This window comes from Mytilus californianus, unplaced genomic scaffold (assembly GCF_021869535.1).
Source record: "Mytilus californianus isolate M0D057914Y unplaced genomic scaffold, xbMytCali1.0.p SCAF_1, whole genome shotgun sequence".
NCBI lineage: Eukaryota > Metazoa > Mollusca > Bivalvia > Mytilida > Mytilidae > Mytilus > Mytilus californianus.
Genome location: NW_026262581.1, coordinates 139,492,523 through 139,510,321, shown reverse-complemented (window position 1 = coordinate 139,510,321; position 17,799 = coordinate 139,492,523). Strand labels below are relative to the sequence as shown.

General features: G+C 34.2%; 1 protein-coding gene across 1 annotated transcript; it reads right to left on the bottom strand.

Annotated features, from left to right (window-relative positions):
* Window positions 1–734: 734 nt before the first annotated feature.
* Window positions 735–10,838, bottom strand: LOC127736891 (uncharacterized). Its single transcript, XM_052247459.1, has 3 exons — window positions 10,779–10,838; window positions 3,158–4,091; window positions 735–2,029 (listed from the first exon to the last, which is right to left on the bottom strand). Exons 2-3 carry the CDS (start codon window positions 4,050–4,052, stop codon window positions 1,038–1,040), a joined length of 1,887 nt encoding a protein of 628 aa, XP_052103419.1. The 5' UTR covers window positions 4,053–4,091; window positions 10,779–10,838; the 3' UTR covers window positions 735–1,037.
* Between the last annotated feature and the right edge of the window lie 6,961 nt (window positions 10,839–17,799).

The following is a 17,799-nucleotide window of genomic DNA, read 5'->3' as shown; positions in this document are numbered from 1 at the left end:
GTGAAGACGGAACACTCTTCTAGCGTACAAAATTATAAGCCTGGTATCTGTGATGAGTTGTTCTAGTATCAATCAATCCTTCACTTGTTATAACCCAATACCAGTACCTTCCACTTGGTATTGTTAATATTTATAAGATCCTTATCATGTATCAGGCGTATCACTACTTACAAAGCCTAAGAACCTATATGTGAATATTTCTAATAAATCGTACAACTCTTAGTACAAACGCCTTATATAGGTTTAAATAGCAACGAATCCTTTTTCTGGACTAAGCAGTTCCTTTTCATGTTTGTTTCCTGAAATACGCTTATCGAAATAAACGAGTCAACAGACGAAGGAAAAACTAAAGCACACCGTCTTAAATAGTCAAAATAATCTGAATATCTAACCATATAACCTTTAAACCGAAAGATAATAACTCTTGTTACCTATAAAATATATGAAATATTGATTTAATGACAATACAATATATATCAGGCGATTTGCATACTAAAGACACTAGTTAGAGTCGACACTTGAATTCCATAATATCTAAGTACATTGTATTTCCGCGTTTACTTTATTGTATCAACATTGTAAAAATAAAGTAAAAATAAACGAGTTATTTTCACCTGCTGCCGTGATAATTTTTGACTAATCTAGTCAAATTAATGAAGATATTCATCAAAGAAGAGGTTATTGAAATTCATCAAGCAGAATATTCTCGAATAAACATTGATATTGTACGAATCTTGAGTTTTAATTCAATTTTTATTGATTTCCAAAATGCAATAGTACAAAATAACAATATCTGTCATTATGAGATTCAAGTCAATTATTTCCTATAAGGATGTTTACTCTAGTTTTCAATACATCAATGGTGACCTAATTGCGATTTCAATTTAGCAAATACACATTTACATATTGGCATTACTTTTGGTATTTCGACGTTTGAATGAGTTTTTAGACCTTCAAATATTTGGCCTCGAGCATCACTTAAGAGGCATTAGTTGTCCAAATGTGCATGTGGTACTGTTAATGTTACTACCATTATATCAGGACGACAGTAACTGGAACAGGGAAAAACAATCATCGCCATCTCCTTTATGAGTAACTGCCATGTAATGGCCAGTCTTGTCAAATGTAATTGATCTTGGAAAGGTTATAGGATCACCATGGAGTGGGACTTCAGTTATGGGTTCTCCGTCTAAGGTCAATATTCGTACCGTACCAGCCGACACAAACAGTTTATTGTCATGTATCACTACACCTCTTGGATCGACCAATGGAATAGATTTATGACGGAAACATGCCTCGTTTTCGATATATATAATGGTTAAAAGACTAGTTTCATAGTCAGTAACACATATCTGTTTATCTGATGCATCGATAAATCCTGGCCAGACAAGTCTGCTTCGAATATTTGCCACTTTCAAGGACTGACGATGACGTTTTAAAGCATCAAAATCTTTTTGACCTGCCGTATGATGATTCCCCCTGTTGTCACCTTCTTCGTCAGAGTCATTTGCTTCATCTGTCCAAGTCGACGGAATATGGTTTATTGACATTTCATCTATACCTATCAACGGTTTGATCGTTCGAAGTTTTGTACCAGTTCTGGACATGATATAAATCTTACATTTGGATCGACATGCTAATGCAAACTTATCTTGATCAATCTTGGCTATTCCAGAGCATCTTATTTTGACTGTTATCTCATTAACAACTTCAAGTTGATCAACACAACTTACTACCCTGATTATATTTCCGTCAGGAAATGTAACATATGCCATACGATCGTCAAAACAGGCGAAGAACATTGGTCTGTTTACAAACGAGATTTCATTTTTGAGTTGTCCTTTGAAACAGAACTTTTTTATCTTTTTATTCCGAGCATCAGTTACAAGAAGATATTCATTATCGACGAATTTGATATCAATCAACCATGATTTGAATTCTTCTTTTTCTAGTTTTCCAACAAATTTTCCAAGTCTCAAAGTCTGTAGCATAGCCTCATTCTTCGGCGGTAGGAGAAGTAATTCATTATCTGTAGAACAAGAAAATATATACATATAATCGCTCTAGAAACAATTAAAAGTTTCTCCTCTCTTAACACTAAAAACTGAATTAACAATGTTTCTGTGCTGTTCTTCATCTGAAAGTTATTTACAACCACTGGGTCGATGCCACTGCTGGTGGAGTTTTTCTTCCCCGAGGGTATCACCAGCCCAGTAGTCAGCACTTCAGTGTTGACATGAATTATCATTGATATGGCCATAATTATAATTAACTGTTTACAAAACTTTACATTTTTTAAATATTAAGGCTTTTCTACCTCAGGAACAGATTACCTTAGCTGTATTTGGCAAAACTTTTAGGAATTTTTGGTCCTCAATGCTCTTCAACTTCGTCCTTTATTTGGTCTTTTTAACTTTTTTTGATTCGAGCGTCACTGATGAGTCTTTTGTAGACGAAACGCGCGTCTGGCGCAAATACAAAATTTCAATCCTGGTATCTATGATGAGTTTATTTACAACCACTGGGTCGATGCCACTGCTGGTGGAGTTTTTATTCCCCGATGGTATCACCAGCCCAGTAGTCAGCACTTCTGTGTTGACATGAATTATTATTTATATGGTCATAATTATAAATTAACTGTTTACAAAACTTTACATTTTTTAAATACTAAGGCTTTTCTACCTAAGGAATAGATTACCTTAGCTGTATTTGGCAAAACTTTTAGGAATTTTTGGTCCTCAATGCTCTTCAACTTCGTACTTTATTTGGCCTTTTTAACTTTTTTGATTCGAGCGTCACTGATGAGTCTTTTGTAGACGAAACGCGCGTCTGGCGCAAATACAAAATTTCAATCCTGGTATCTATGATGAGTTTATTTAAAGGTGAGTCCTTCAAAGGGGAACAACAGCTCTCAACACACTGCGAGTTAAAGACGGCCATAGAATCCGTTTAATCAGAATTCGTTTCTAGATGTCGACAACGATATACACTTTGTATCTATGTACTGAAAATTGACATATTACGGCGAATACAACTGATGTTTGAAAGTGTGCTCAACTGCTAAACTCAATCATCGAAATAACGAAAGGTTTGTGTCGTTGGCTTGCTGTCTCATTGACGTATACATATCCTATATCTCCTATTGACATGCACTTACTTGGAATATTAATCGTTTTCAGCAATCGAGGCCACCATGTGAAGAATGTGTCAGTAGCGTCTAAATAAGTTAAATTGATCAAACTTTCAGGAATCGTACAATGCTGAACAACGACTGGTACTATACGAACGTCACCAGACGGATTCAAACTTATCAACTGGGCTAACTCGGTTTCATATTTAGTCCAGGAACTTACAAGAAAATCTGGAGTCAGTACTATGACCACTTTTAATGAGCACTTTAGAAAATACACAATGTTTTCCATTATTGTTAATCCTGGAATAAAGTCTCGTTCGTGATAAGCACATTTCAAACCTGATTCATAAGCTTCAAGGCTGCATGCAACCTCTTTTACCCAATCTTTGTCAGGAACGACAGTTCTATATACGAAAAACACGTGATACTGTTTCCCCTCTGGTAAAACTGCGAGAGCTTTAGGTATTATAGGCTTGGCTAATGATGATAGCAATATTGGCAACCAGTCGCTCTCTGCTTTTCTGGCATCTATATACCGCAAAGGCAGCATACAATCTGGCAAATCACAAGTATCAATCATTATAGGGAGAATTGTGCTCGACTGACGGTCATGCAAGTACAACTTTAACGCCATTTCCGTTTCGAGTTGACACATTTTACTAGATATATAGCGTGGTGATAGTACATAAATTATTTTGAGCGATGACTGCATTGCTTTCTCAATATTTTGAGCAATAGTTATATTTGGATTGAAATTATTTTCTGGGGAATACACAGAATATCCCTGCTGTTTCAGGTGATCATTTAATTTAGAAACCCAGCTGATGTCGTTTTCATGTTGAGATCTACAAATATATACATGGTACTTTTTATTTGGCGACAAAGACTGATTTGTGCTTTTCGTCACTTCCGCAGACATTACTAATTCAATCCATACAAAGAACTTCAAAGGCAAAGTCTGAAAATAGAAGCAAACAAATAAATATTTATCTATTATGTCAGTACTTTTATGGTTCCTGTTTAAATTTATATTTTGATGTGTTTTAAACTCATCTCACCCCAAAGGCTACTAGTTATAGATATTTCATATCTTTTGGATAATTTTGCGGTGTTTCGTAAATTATACCATAGAGTTGAAACCCCGGCAATTACCTTAGAAGACGAAGTCGAGTGAGGTTACCGAGGGGTTTCAACAGAAAACTATGGTATAATTTACGATACATTGAAAAATTCTCCAATAAATATGGAATATCTTTTTAAACCTATCGCATCTTTTGCTGTTCAAAATTGTATATTTCATATATTTTTGTTTGTTTACTTTAAAAAAAAGTTTTGATAAGAATCAGTTAAATAACCCCTTTCGGGCCTTACACATAAAGCTCCGCCTACTTTCTAAAATAAGCACGGGCTTCTGAAACAATAGGAAAAACAGTTAGACGAGATTTTTCGACAGCGATGGATGCACATTTACATTGGTGACGGATAACGTTACAGACGAAAACATTTTGAAGGAATTAGATGTTCTCGATATAGATGGAAGAGACTTCAGATTTCTGATATTTTGAAAGATTTCCAGATTAAAAGTTGAACTGCAAAGGGTTATTTTTTTTATTTATTTTATCAAAATGTTTTATTTTTTAATATTAATTTATAATTCTGAGGACATTAATTTCACAAGAATCTTTCTGAGAGTTTGAATGAATCATTCCACATTTTAATTTGTACCAGAAGCACAAGTCGTACATTATTTTAAAGGAATTTCAAAATGTTCACGACTAAAATCAAATGTTGACTAGATGATTAAAAAAAAAATTAAGCTTCATTTAGAGTAACCAGACGCTATCTAATTATAATGGTCCAACATTATTGTTATTACTTAAGCAACCTCGTTGCGGTTTAGATGTAAGCAGTGTATAACAAATCGGGTGCGGATCCATGATTTTGAAAGGGGGATCTAGCAAACCAACATTTGGAGTACTACAACGAAAAAGTTGCATTTACCATATTCGAAGCTCCTCAAAAGGGGCGTGCCCCCTCCCCCCTCATAAAAAAAATCCGCCTCGGCAAATTTTAACCTAAACATGTAGCTGTACAGTGGAGCCTTTGTAATGCAATCCAAGTATACATCTCAATAACCGAAAATCAACTTATATTTTCCAGTATAATATATATACTAGTATATATATAAAAATAAATCTTAACGCCTTTATATGTTTTTTAAACTTTATTTGTTTGATTGTTTTTTTCTAGGAGCGAGTTTTTGTTCATTTAAAAATATAGGACAACAGAGTTGGTGTACGTGGGTTCGATTCCCATCCCAGGCATTCATTTATATCGGCTTGTGCAAAGCGGGCAGTTTACTCTAATGGCCCCGCACTGACTCTGTTGTTCCAGTGTAAAAAAAAAAAAAAAAAAAAAAAACAGGCGGCCAGCTGGGCTTGCTATATTTCTTTTTCTTTTCGAAGACTATATACAACAAAACCATGGTATGATTTTCCCTATTGTTAATTTTCCTTTTTTGAACGGTGATGTTCCTTTGGCACCATCTTACGGTGTTTGTATATCACAACTCGCTCGTTATGCCCGTGTCAATTGTGACGTTGTGGATTTCAATGAACGTAATGTATGTATTACTGGTAAATTATTAACTCAGGGATTTTGTTACCACAAATTACTTAAAACCTTTACTAAATTCTTCCTCAGATATAAAGATTTTGATTGGAAATTTGGTTGTACCTGTAGAAAACTTATTGCAAACGGGATAGCACATCCCAATTTTAACGGAGATGTTGTTTACTGAGCCTGGAAATTAGATACGATCCAGGAAACTAAATCGATCCTTTAAATAAGCTTATTCTAAAAGGTTACCGATTCAACAATATAATTAGATCTTTGAATATTGTTTTATTGGTATTAATATTGATTTGTTAACAAAACCATGGTATGATTTTCGGTTACTGAGATTGATACTCAGGTTGCATTCTCATAGGTTCCATTGTACAGCTATAGGTTAAATATATAATATCGTCGCACTGGGTCTTCCAAATAGGGAAGTCGACAGGCCATCACAATAATATAACTGGTACTAAACTTCAGTTACTATAATTCAGATTCCTTATGACTGATACTGGCCCCTGGCAAACGACCTGTTAATAATAGGATCATATTGTAAATCTTCTTATATATTCCTTCAAAAATTTTACGGACGCAATCACGGGTTGGTTGACCGTAATGGAATATCTGTTTCACAGATCACGAAATATATGTTTCAATTGTCGTAACCACAATTCCGTCCACTTTTCCTCAAATGTGACCTACCAAATTAGACTTATCACAAGGTTTGTACTTACATGAGCAACACGACGAGTGCCAGACTTTGTGCAGAATTTGCTCACCCTTCCGGAACACTAGCAATCACCCAAGGTTTTGATGGGGTTCGTGGTGCTCACTTTTAGTTTTCTATGTTGTGTTTTGTATACTGTTGGTTGTCTTTTCGTATTTGTTCGTTTTATTCCAAGGCATTGTCAGTTTGTTTCCGACCTATGAGTTTGAATATCCCTTGGTATCTTTCGCCTCTTTTTGACAACTGCACATTGAGAAACTAAGACATGATTGCAGACTGACTAAAGCGTGCCAAGTGATTTTACATTTGTACATTGATAAAAAAAAATGTGTTTTCTATGAACAAATTACAGACTTTAGTCGACAAAGTATTTTACGTGTTTATATTGAGAAATAAAGATGTGGGTTATACAAACAAATTACAGAATAAAGTGGGAATAGTGATTTTACGTCTGTGCATTGAAAAACAAAGACGAAGTTACAGACTATAGCAGATCAAGTGATCTTACACCTGTTCATTGAGAAAGAAATATTTGGGTTATACAAACAAATTACAGAATAAAGTTGGCATAGTGATTTCACATCTGTGCATTGAAAAACAAAGACGAAGTTACAGAATATAGCAGATCAAGTGATCTTACACCTGTTCATTGAGAAAGAAATATGTTGGTTATACAAACAAATTACAGAATAAAGTGGGCATAGTGATTTTACGTCTGTGCATTGAAAAACTAAGACGAAGTTACAGACTATAGCAGATCAAGTGATCTTACACCTGTTCGCTGAGAAACAAAGATGTGGGTAATATCAACAAATAACAGAATATAGGGGGAACAGTGATTTTACGTCTGTACATTGAGAAAGGTGATCTAGAAACAAAGATGTGGTTAATATCAGCAAATATCTGAATGCAAATATATTTGCTGCAACTCATTTAAAGCCTTCTTCTCTAATGAGAAAGGTTACTATGCTAGATACACTCACTAGAAGTGTGATGAGATGATTGATGCTGTTAATTTTCCCCTTAATAATATTTATGTACGTTTCGGCAATAAAGTTTATCGACAGGTTGTAGGTATTTCTATGGGCACCAATAGCGCCGCTTTCAAAGCTGACTTGTTCTTTTACTGTTATGAATCACAGTTTATGATCAAACTTAGTAAAGACCCGTCTAAATTGCATTTAATTGATAAATTCAACAACACTTACCGTTATCTTGATGATATTTTTTCGTCAAATAATCCAGAATTCTCCAAATATACTGCCTAAATTTATCCAAAGGAACTTACTTTCAACCAATGAAATATAAACGGTAATAACTGTCCTTTCCTAGATTTAGATATTTCAGTTTAACACGGGAAACGCTACACTAAAATTTACGACAAAAGGGACGATTTTTCGTTCCCTATTGTTAATTTTCCTTTTTTGGACGGTGATGTTCTTTTGGCACCATCTTACGGTGACTCTCTCGTTATGCCCGTGTCAGTTGTGACGTTGTGGATTTCAATGAACGTAATGTATGTATTACTGGTAAATTATTAACTCAGGGATTTTGTTACCACAAATTACTTAAAACCTTTACTAAATTCTTCCTCAGATATAAAGATTTTGATTGGAAATTTGGTTGTACCTGTAGAAAACTTATTTCAAACGGGATAGCACATCCCAATTTTAACGGAGATGTTGTTTAATGAGCCTGGAAATTAGATACGATCCAGGTAAACTAAATCGATCCTTTAAATAAGCTTATTCTAAAAGGTTACCAATTCAACAATATAATTAGATCCTTGAATATTGTTTTTATTGGTATTAATATTGATTTTGTTATCATCAAATTAAAATCAAACTAAACATTATTTTTATATTCGTGGCTCTTCAATCTGTCAATACCTGTATCTTGGCATTGCACTAGGTCATGTTTTTCTTTGACTGTTAATGACTTCAAGTCAGGAGCCTGTAATTCAGTGGTTATTGTTTGTGGCTGTATATCAAATTTATTTTTCGTTCATTATTTTGTACATAAATCAGGCCGTTAGTTTTTTCGTTTGAATTGTTTTACATTTTTCATTTCGGGGCCTTTATAGCTGACTATGCGGAATGGGTTTTACTCATTGTTGAAGGCCGTACGGTGACCTATAGCTGTTAATGTCTGTGTAATTTGGTCTCTTGTGGAGAGTTGTCTCATTGGCAATCATACCACATCTTCTTATTTTTAAAGAAAAAGAGTTTTAATTTGTCTGTAACGTTTACAATCAGAAAATGCCAGATGTTGATTTGACGGTGTGTGCATCTGATTGCGATTTGTATGTGTTTTGCATATCAATGATTTAATATTACAAATATTAGTCACAACATGACGCCATTTCAATAGAGAGTAGTATGTTGAGCACAGATGCCTTTATTTAGAGTGAATGATGACATGATATCTATATCAGCAGGCTACTTCAATTCTGTTTTTTTGTTTCTTCTCAATGACATATACCAATTATCCCATTTTATCCATTAATACTTTGAGCTATAGCTTTCAAAATATTTAAGAAAGACGAGGGTTTGTTTGTGCTGTGCATCGACCGGATGAGTTAAACTAAGAATAAGAAAGGAGATCCACCAAAGTTCAAATGAAGTGGATGTAAGCAATTAAGCCCTTTTCAGGTGATTTTTTATAGTATGTTCTTATGTTGTACTTTTAAACCACTTTCCCAGGTAAGGGGGAGGATTTTGCGCCAGCAAACATGTTTACCCCGCCACATTCTGTATGTGCCTGTCCCAAGTCATGTGCCTGTAATTTAGTGGTTGCGGTTTGTTGCTTTATATCAATTTTGTTTTTCGTTTATTGTTTTGTATATAACTAGGCCGTTAGTTTTCTCGTTTTAATTATTAGAATTCGTCTGTTCGGATCACTTTATAGCTTACTATGCGGTATGGGTTTTGTTCATTGTTGAAAGTAATCTATAAAAGAGAGGCACAAGAAACAAAAGCGACTTTCAAACTCATAGGTCGAAAATAAACTGACATTGCCATGGCAAAAAAAGGAAAAAAGACCAAAAGACAGCAATAGTATAAAAAATACAACATAGTAAACTCAGGACTGAGCAACACGAACCCCAACAAAAAATGGGGGTGATCTCAGGTGCTCTGGAAGGGTAAACAGATCCTATAACTTCTACTTCATTTAGTCTCTGAATAACAATTGTCTCATTGGTTTACATACCACATCTTCTTATTTTTATAACCCATTAATTTTCCCGTTGCAAAATGTTGAAAAAAAACTATGGTTCTTATTCCCTCAGGCGGTATTAAGATTACATAAATTTGGCTAATCTTTTTAGGTTCCTTTTGGTAATATAGCTCTTAACGTTTCTATACATTTATACATCGATGGTTTTTATTTGTTTGGCTTTGAGCGTTCCTGATGATGGTATCCACGAAACGAACCGTTTGGACGATAGAAATCGATAGAGTGTTTTCGTTTGAAAATACAGTCCAATATTTAAAGAAGGTAATTCATTTTATTTTATTTTAAAACAAGTTTTTTCCCTTGAGACTAGAGATCTTTATTTTTCAAGTCGCTATTGTTTTGTTTTTTGTTGTTTTTTTTGTTGTTTTGTTTTTGTTTTGTTTTGTTTTGTTTTGTTTTGTTTTGTTTTGTTTCTGTTTTTATTTTTTCCTCAATTTTGTTCTGCTTTTTACTTGTTCTTGTGGTTATCTAGCTATCATGGTACAAAATGTACTACTCGTTAGATTAATATTCTGACAGGGTTGTGATTTATTAGATAACACTAAATATTTATTGATAAATAAAGGCAACAGTAGTATACCGCTGTTCGAAATTCATAAATCGATTGAGAAAAAAACAAATCCGGGCTACAAACTAAAACTGAGGGAAACACATTAAATATAAGAGGAGAACTACGACACAACAGAAACACAACATTAAAATGTAACACACACAGAAACGAACTATAATATAACAATGGCCATTTATTGATAAATAAGTGCATGTCGGAAGTACTTGAAGAGCATCTAACGATCGTAGTAATACAATCTTATCAAAGATAAAAATAATTGAATAAATAGCAACATACAATGTCTCTTGAGATAAAAAGGAATGTCATTAAGGTGCAGTCACTAAATTGACCATATTCATTTACCTGAACTGAAAGTAGCATACTGCTGTACAAAAGACTAATATTTATATTAACCCATAATGATAAAACAAAGAGGGAAATATGAAACATATGAAATTAAAACAATTGTTTTAATTTATATTCAATTAAAAAGATATAACAGTTTAAACTCTTACCAATGCAAACCATTCATACGTTTCCTTTAACAATTATTAAGTTATCCAACTGTATCCAAGTACAATACAAAATGTAAAAATATATATTACACAAAACGGAATCACATTAAATATTTATAGGTATAACTAACAAAAGAATTACATTGTATCCTCAATTAAATACATTGGACGTAATATTATGTCATAAAAGATCAATAATAGCTTCTGAAATTAAAGTATATTTTGATAAACTTCATTTTAACAAAAACATTCAAATAAAATGTTTTAATGTAGTGTTAGTGAGCTATATTAATTATTCATGAATATACTGTGACATACACCGACATTAAAAAGTGTCGACTTTACGAAAATGATGCTTGATTTCCAATGAAATTCTATTCACTGTAACAATATCCTTACTTTTTATCAGTCAATTTTTTTTACGAATTTTCAATTCTGACAGTAGTAATAATTGCTATGAAAAAAATGGAGGATCTATCAATTTCAAAGGTAACAATAAACCCAGTTCAGGATTATATTAACTACTATAAGAAAACATGTCACATGGAGTGTGATACAATTATATTCTTTTTAAGGACCCACAATAAGGTACAATAACAGACTTTAAAATGGATGGTTGCTGCTTTTCCGCCAAGCAAACGGGTTTTATGTTTAAAGAATTGGATACAGTTTCAAGGGAGATAGGCGTTGAAATTTGTATATTTTGGCGTCGTTACATCACAATCTAATAGTAGAAATGACAATTGGAACAATATAAATAAGGGGAGATACCAGATTAACATAATTAGCAACCCAACTATCCGAACAACTAAAAGACATCTGCAGGGTAACATAAGGTCTTGAAGAATTGACAGGTGTCTACACAATACGTCAATTAAGCTATAAATAGTCCACTTTGTGAAATATTCATGAGTCTGTACAAGTTGTGAATTAATTTAACAGAAACAATTTGCTATCAATACCCCATTCTCAAAATAAGAAAAACGAAGATGCCGACTGCGATATGAATATGCATCTGCTTTAAATTAGTTCTTTGGATTCTCAACCGTCTATATTTCAATCCCGATCAGTGGACTAACACAAAGTTCATCAAAGAAAAAACAATAAACATATTTATACAAGAATAAGTACTTGGAAAAACTAGAACCTAAAAACGGTTTGATAGTAAACAAAAAACCAGGTACAAAACAATCATGAAAAAGAATAACAAACAATGTCATACTGTACGACTAAATGTTCGCAGTGATTGAGAGAAATTGAACCAGCCGATATGAAATCATACCTTCCTCCTCTCATAATCTCCTCCTCTAATATCAAGTTAAACACTAAGTTAATTCCTTGTAGACGCTGTCATATTTCCCCGTGAGGTGACCATAATCGCAAGCATTGCCATCACCTCCGTAAAATTCAACGCTAGACTCTCCCCGTGCCTGCAGTGTATGCCCTTATATTTTACAGTTAGGGTTGTGTGCTTGTGAGAGAGCTATCTACATATTCCATTATGTTAATGTTCTATTTCTTTTACTGTAATTTTGTGTCATGTGGTCTCTTGTGAAGAGTTGTCTCATTTGCAATCATACAACATCATTTTATTTTTATGTTTACTGCACGGTTTGCTACTCGTGCTGTGTGGATGCAGTAGATTGTTTCCCTGTGCCTGTATTGTATGCCTTTATATTTTACAGTTAGGGTATTTAGCTGATGAGAGAGCTGTCTACATATTCCATTATATTAATGTTCTATTTCTGTGTCATTTGGTCTCTTGTGAAGAGTTGTCTCATTGGCAATCATGCTACATCTTCTTATTTTTATAAATCAATACGTTCTTTGTCCTCATTTGTTATTTCTATATCATTCTTGTCCCGTTTGTTTCAATGGCATCAACTGTAGATGCATCATTTTATTTTTAGAATACTGACACCTTCTCCTGCATGGGCGCACTAGGAAGAATACCAAAATTCTTATGGTGTGCAGTGCTGGTTATTTATCATACCACTGTGTAGCATCACCACCGAATATATGTAACTCCAAAGCAAAGACACAATGATAGCAAAAAGTATCTATTCTATTCCTCGTACAGTAAAAAAAAAGATTCGCCGTACAATTTATCCGCTTTATTTACACGAATTTGTCTGTGAAAACAATCGTTCATTTCGAAATACAGTGGTGTTCAAGCTTAAATATGATATTACTTTGTTCTACGAAAACGTTAAATGAATAGCTGAAGCATATTGCAAAATCCTAGGTACTTTATTCATATGATTTGCACCACGTAACTTTGACCCTTTTGATTAAATTACTTCCCTTAGTCGTAGATTGAAAATATAAATTATATTACATGTGAGGATAATCCAGTGTTTTTTCGTCTTGGATCTAAAACTAACATGCCTTTAAAAACTTCTCAAGCGGATATTTACAAATATGAGATGTTGTCTAATTTTAAGGAAACATATTCAAAATTTGACTATTTTCGAAATGGGAAGGATGAAATCATCATATGTTTATAAGAATCTGGCCAAAAACGTAAGAAAGCAGGTGAGATAAAAGCTATTTAACTTGAAAATTCAAACTGAAAGGTGATTCCCTATATGCGGACAAACCATAAAAAATCTTCTCTTGTCTCTTGACTTCTATTTTCAACATTTTTTTTTACGATTTTTTGTTATTTTATTTAGCAATTATACTACGGTAACGATTCCAGTTTTTAAACTGAAAAGTCCGAAAGTTTTCAAAATATAGTGTTCATTTGTAAATAATTGTTTGTTTTGATATTGTAACACAGTGATGACTGCTGTACCCATATTTTGACTATTTTATTTATAATGTCTGTTTTGTTCACGCATCGTTGTAAATATAACGGAATTTGATAAGACTGTCGTACAAGTGAGAGGTTTAGCGCTATAAAACCAGGTTCAATCCACCATTTTCTACATTTGAAAATGCCTGTACCAAGTCAGGAATATGACAGTTGTTGTCCATTCGTTTGATGTGTTTTGTCATTTGATTTTGCCATGTGATTAGGGACTTTCCGATTGAATTTTCCTCGGAGTTCAGTATTTTTGTGATTTTACTTTGTACACGAACAGAAGGAAAACATGTTTTTGTAAAATTCACCTTTATGCGAAAAAATATGGGATAAATGTGTTTTTTACATGTTTGACCTCGTCACAAGATTCTTTTAACATATATTACCCTGTCCGATCATCACGATTTGAAGAAAGAACAAGCCAATTAAGACCGAAGTAGTTGCTACATTATTAGGAATCAGAATCACAAAACTTTACCTGTCAGCAAAACGTAGAATATAAGGAAAATAAGAAGAATTTGACCTTACCTGACTTCACATTTGTTTTTTTTCCACCGCTTGGGGGTACCTTTATCCGGTGGTGATGCTACACAGTGCATACACAAGGGATACAATTTCAGATCAGCTTTATCCGCACTCTTCTTCACACATTCGTATCCAAACATGTTCACATTAATGTCTCTTTAGAATCAAAAACTGATTTCAAAACTGATCAATCACCTGGGAACTCACTGCTGTTGGACATCGTCATTCCAATTCTTATACTAGTCCAGAGAAAATAGCAAGACACATCTGGTATTCACACCTGGACGAAGATTAAACCAGAATACCGTAGAATTACGGCCTTTGTTATAAAAGATGGGTTGTTTGAGAGTTTAGCTGTGCAATATACAAGGAACTAATGTTTTGAGGGTGCTGACTTGGAGAACCGTTCTTGCGTCCCTGGATGACATATTTGTTTTGGAACCATCTTTCGATAAACACTAATAAACATAAAGAATGTGTTTAACATATTTAGAGAGTATGGACTCAGACTTTTGAAAGTGGTCTGACGTATAACTAACTATTTTTATTTCTATATTTTAGAATGTCAGATTCAAGTGTCATCCAAATCATTGTTCTACTACAGTGACAGTGACGGACGGGACCTTATAGTTGATATAAGGAGAGATGGGGTCGGGCAACCGGAACCTAATTGTCCCATCATCGGTAACTATGTTTTTAAGGCAAAATGATCTGGATGATCAAATGCCAGAGATGTTTAGCAATAGAATTACACTAGAGGAAATGAGAGACAGGTCTTTTACTGTGTCGGAGTCCATAAGATGATCCTTTTATCTCAATGGTTAACGGGGTCAGTGACGGAATTATTTTGAGTACGTGAAAAGGGAAGCATCCATTCCAGACCCGACGGGTGCAAGATACCAGGCCGTGTCATTACACCGCTCAATGGCGGTCGTATGTTCCGCCATTAAGATACCAGCCGTGTCATTACACCGCGAAGAGGCGGTCGTATGTTCATCCATTAGGTGGCCACAGAAGAGGGTCTATTATCTACACCGTTTGATAGTCCGGTAATTATCCTATACTGGATAGTGATTATGTTCCGGATAAGACACCTGAACTAAGTGAGGAAACACTCTTTGTTTCAGTGGACGTATATACAGGAGATAATGTTCATAAGCTGAGCGAGCTAACTCATCTAAACTGTAGTATTCCACTTCATTTAGTGTGGACGAGCCCGCAGTGGCTATCGGTAAAAAAAACCAGATTTAGCGACCAAGGAACCAGAACAGAGGCCGAGGAACCAGAACCAGTAGAGGAGCTGAAGGCACTGACAAAGGGGACAAAACCGATAAAACCAGCTACAAAGAGGTGTCGGCGACAACCAAAAAGAGCAATGAGCTTGTGTTGCTGAGATGTTTGACCTGAAAGGGTCCATAATTGTCCTCACATATTGAGGATAAACGGAAGAAAGTGAAAACAAGACTTTACGTGCATCTCGAAACGTGGTAAATCGGTAGTTGACTTTATATTCACAACTCACGAAAATCTAAACTTGAACATAGACTTTGATGTGAAAACCATGTCTAATATTATCGATAGTTTTGAACTACAAGAGTGCAGTAAAATACCAGATCATTTAGTGCTACAGGCAGTAATAAGAAGGGAAACTTAATAGTAAAGTTATCTCAAAAATAGGACAAAAGTGTGCACATGATGATCAGCATAAAATAACTACTGTGAATTCTTTTATTTTCGTGGGTACCAATTTTCGTGGATTGAGGAAAACTTGCATTTTCGTGGATATTAAATTTCGTGGTTTTGGTAGAATCTGCATATATTCCTTTAGAAAATTTGTAGTTCGTAGAAATTTAAATTCGTGTTACCCTTGTTCCCACTCAATTCACGAAAATTAGTATCCAACGAATATTAATGAATCCACAGTAGTAGAAAGTCAAAATACAAACCATATTGGAACGAAAACCTTCAGGAACATTGGAACAAAGCATGTAGACAGGTAAAAGTCTGGATTAAATATAAGATATGTGGACCGAGGAAAAAACGTTTACGAGTGCAATTTGTAACAGCAAGAAATGATTTGGATAAACTTCTTCGAAAGGAAAAAACGAAATTATCAATAACGCCAACAAAAAGAACTTTTTGGTACATAGAAAGAAAATAATACGAAGGATTTTCGGCGGAAAATAGGAAAAAGGAATTGCAAAGGATAGGAATAATACAATACCAATGGAAGTACGCCTATCCAATGGTAACACCAGCAAGGATATACAGGTTGTGTATGAACATCGAGAGGTGAATATTTTAAAAAGGATGAAAGTGTCTCATATGTCTTAAAGGCAGGGATCTAATATGGTTTTAAGGATTTTTATATTGTGAATGATGATGTATATTAGATTGTGACACTATGATAAACTATTTACTCACATACTTACTTACTGTTTTCCATCAATTGTAATCGTAAGTCTAAGTGTAACCGGTAATTATCTTGTTTCCGAAAACGTCTCTTCAGGACAGAGGTGGTGTTGTTTCTTTATCCTTAGTAAGGGGTTCTCATAGTATCTCATACTACACCAATGATTACTCACCTTTACTACACTATTAAATATTTGTTTTTCTTTTTTGCTTGTCATTCTCTGTACCTTTGATTGTATTGGTTTTTAGAGAATGAATTATTATATATATTCATAGTCGGGACTAGGTACCCGGTAATGGACGGTTGCAAGACGGCTCTGCCAAAAGACAAAATGGACCGGACCGACTACAAAAAAGACAACTCGGGTCGTCAATAAGTCAACTCGGACCGCCTATAAAGTCAAGTCGAACAAAGTATTTAAAGACAGTTTCGATTGTTTGAATACTAAATGACCGTTTACAAAAAAGAAAACACGGATTCGTCTATGAAGACAAGTCGGACGGTCTATACAGACAATTCAAGACCGTCGTGATGCAAAAATCTTTCGGGTGTCAAACAATGTACTACGAATGTGTATCATGAGCTTGGTAGATATCCTTTGATATATCTTAGATTGTATAATATTATAAAATACTGGTTAAAACTGTTATCAACGAATAATTGTATTCTTAAAAATCGTCATTAAGAACAGGGAGCGTATTCACAAAGCACCCGTTAACTAACGCACCAGTCGGCTATTAAAGGCCCCGAAATGACAAATGTAAAATAATTCAAACGAGAAAACTAACGGCCTCATTTTAATGTACAAAAGAAATGAACGAAAAACAAATATGATATACAGCAACAAGCGACAACCACTGAATTACAGGCTCCTGACTTGGGACATGCACATACAGAATGTGGCGGAGTTAAACATATCTGCGGGCGCCCCCCCTTGTGTAACAGAACAAGATATGAACAAACTATAAAAATCATGAATTTTTACTTCAATCACCTCACATTGAGTCATGTAATAATTATAACAATAAGTACAATACAGATTATTTATTTGATATAATTCAAGATATTAGAATTGAGAAATGTAAATATAAATTTATATACAAGTCCAAAACAGTATATTCATATCTATTATTTATTGTCATCTACATCAGACATACAGTTCTGATATCATACAATCTATTTATAGAGCATTACATGTTCAAATGCTTGAATACGCATAGGACATTCTCTTTATATTGTTTAATCAAAGATGTCCATTTGTCAATAACTGTGTCTTG

What these genes read in the sequence shown, in the direction of transcription:
- LOC127736891 (XM_052247459.1), bottom strand. Translation starts at nt 4,052, where the DNA reads ATGTCTGCGGAAGTGACGAAAAGCACAAATCAGTCTTTGTCGCCAAAT. An exon ending in GAAAACGATTAATATTCCAA is followed by an intron (nt 2,030 to 3,157) that starts GTAAGTGCATGT and finishes CTTGTTCTACAG; the next exon opens with ATAATGAATTACTTCTCCTA.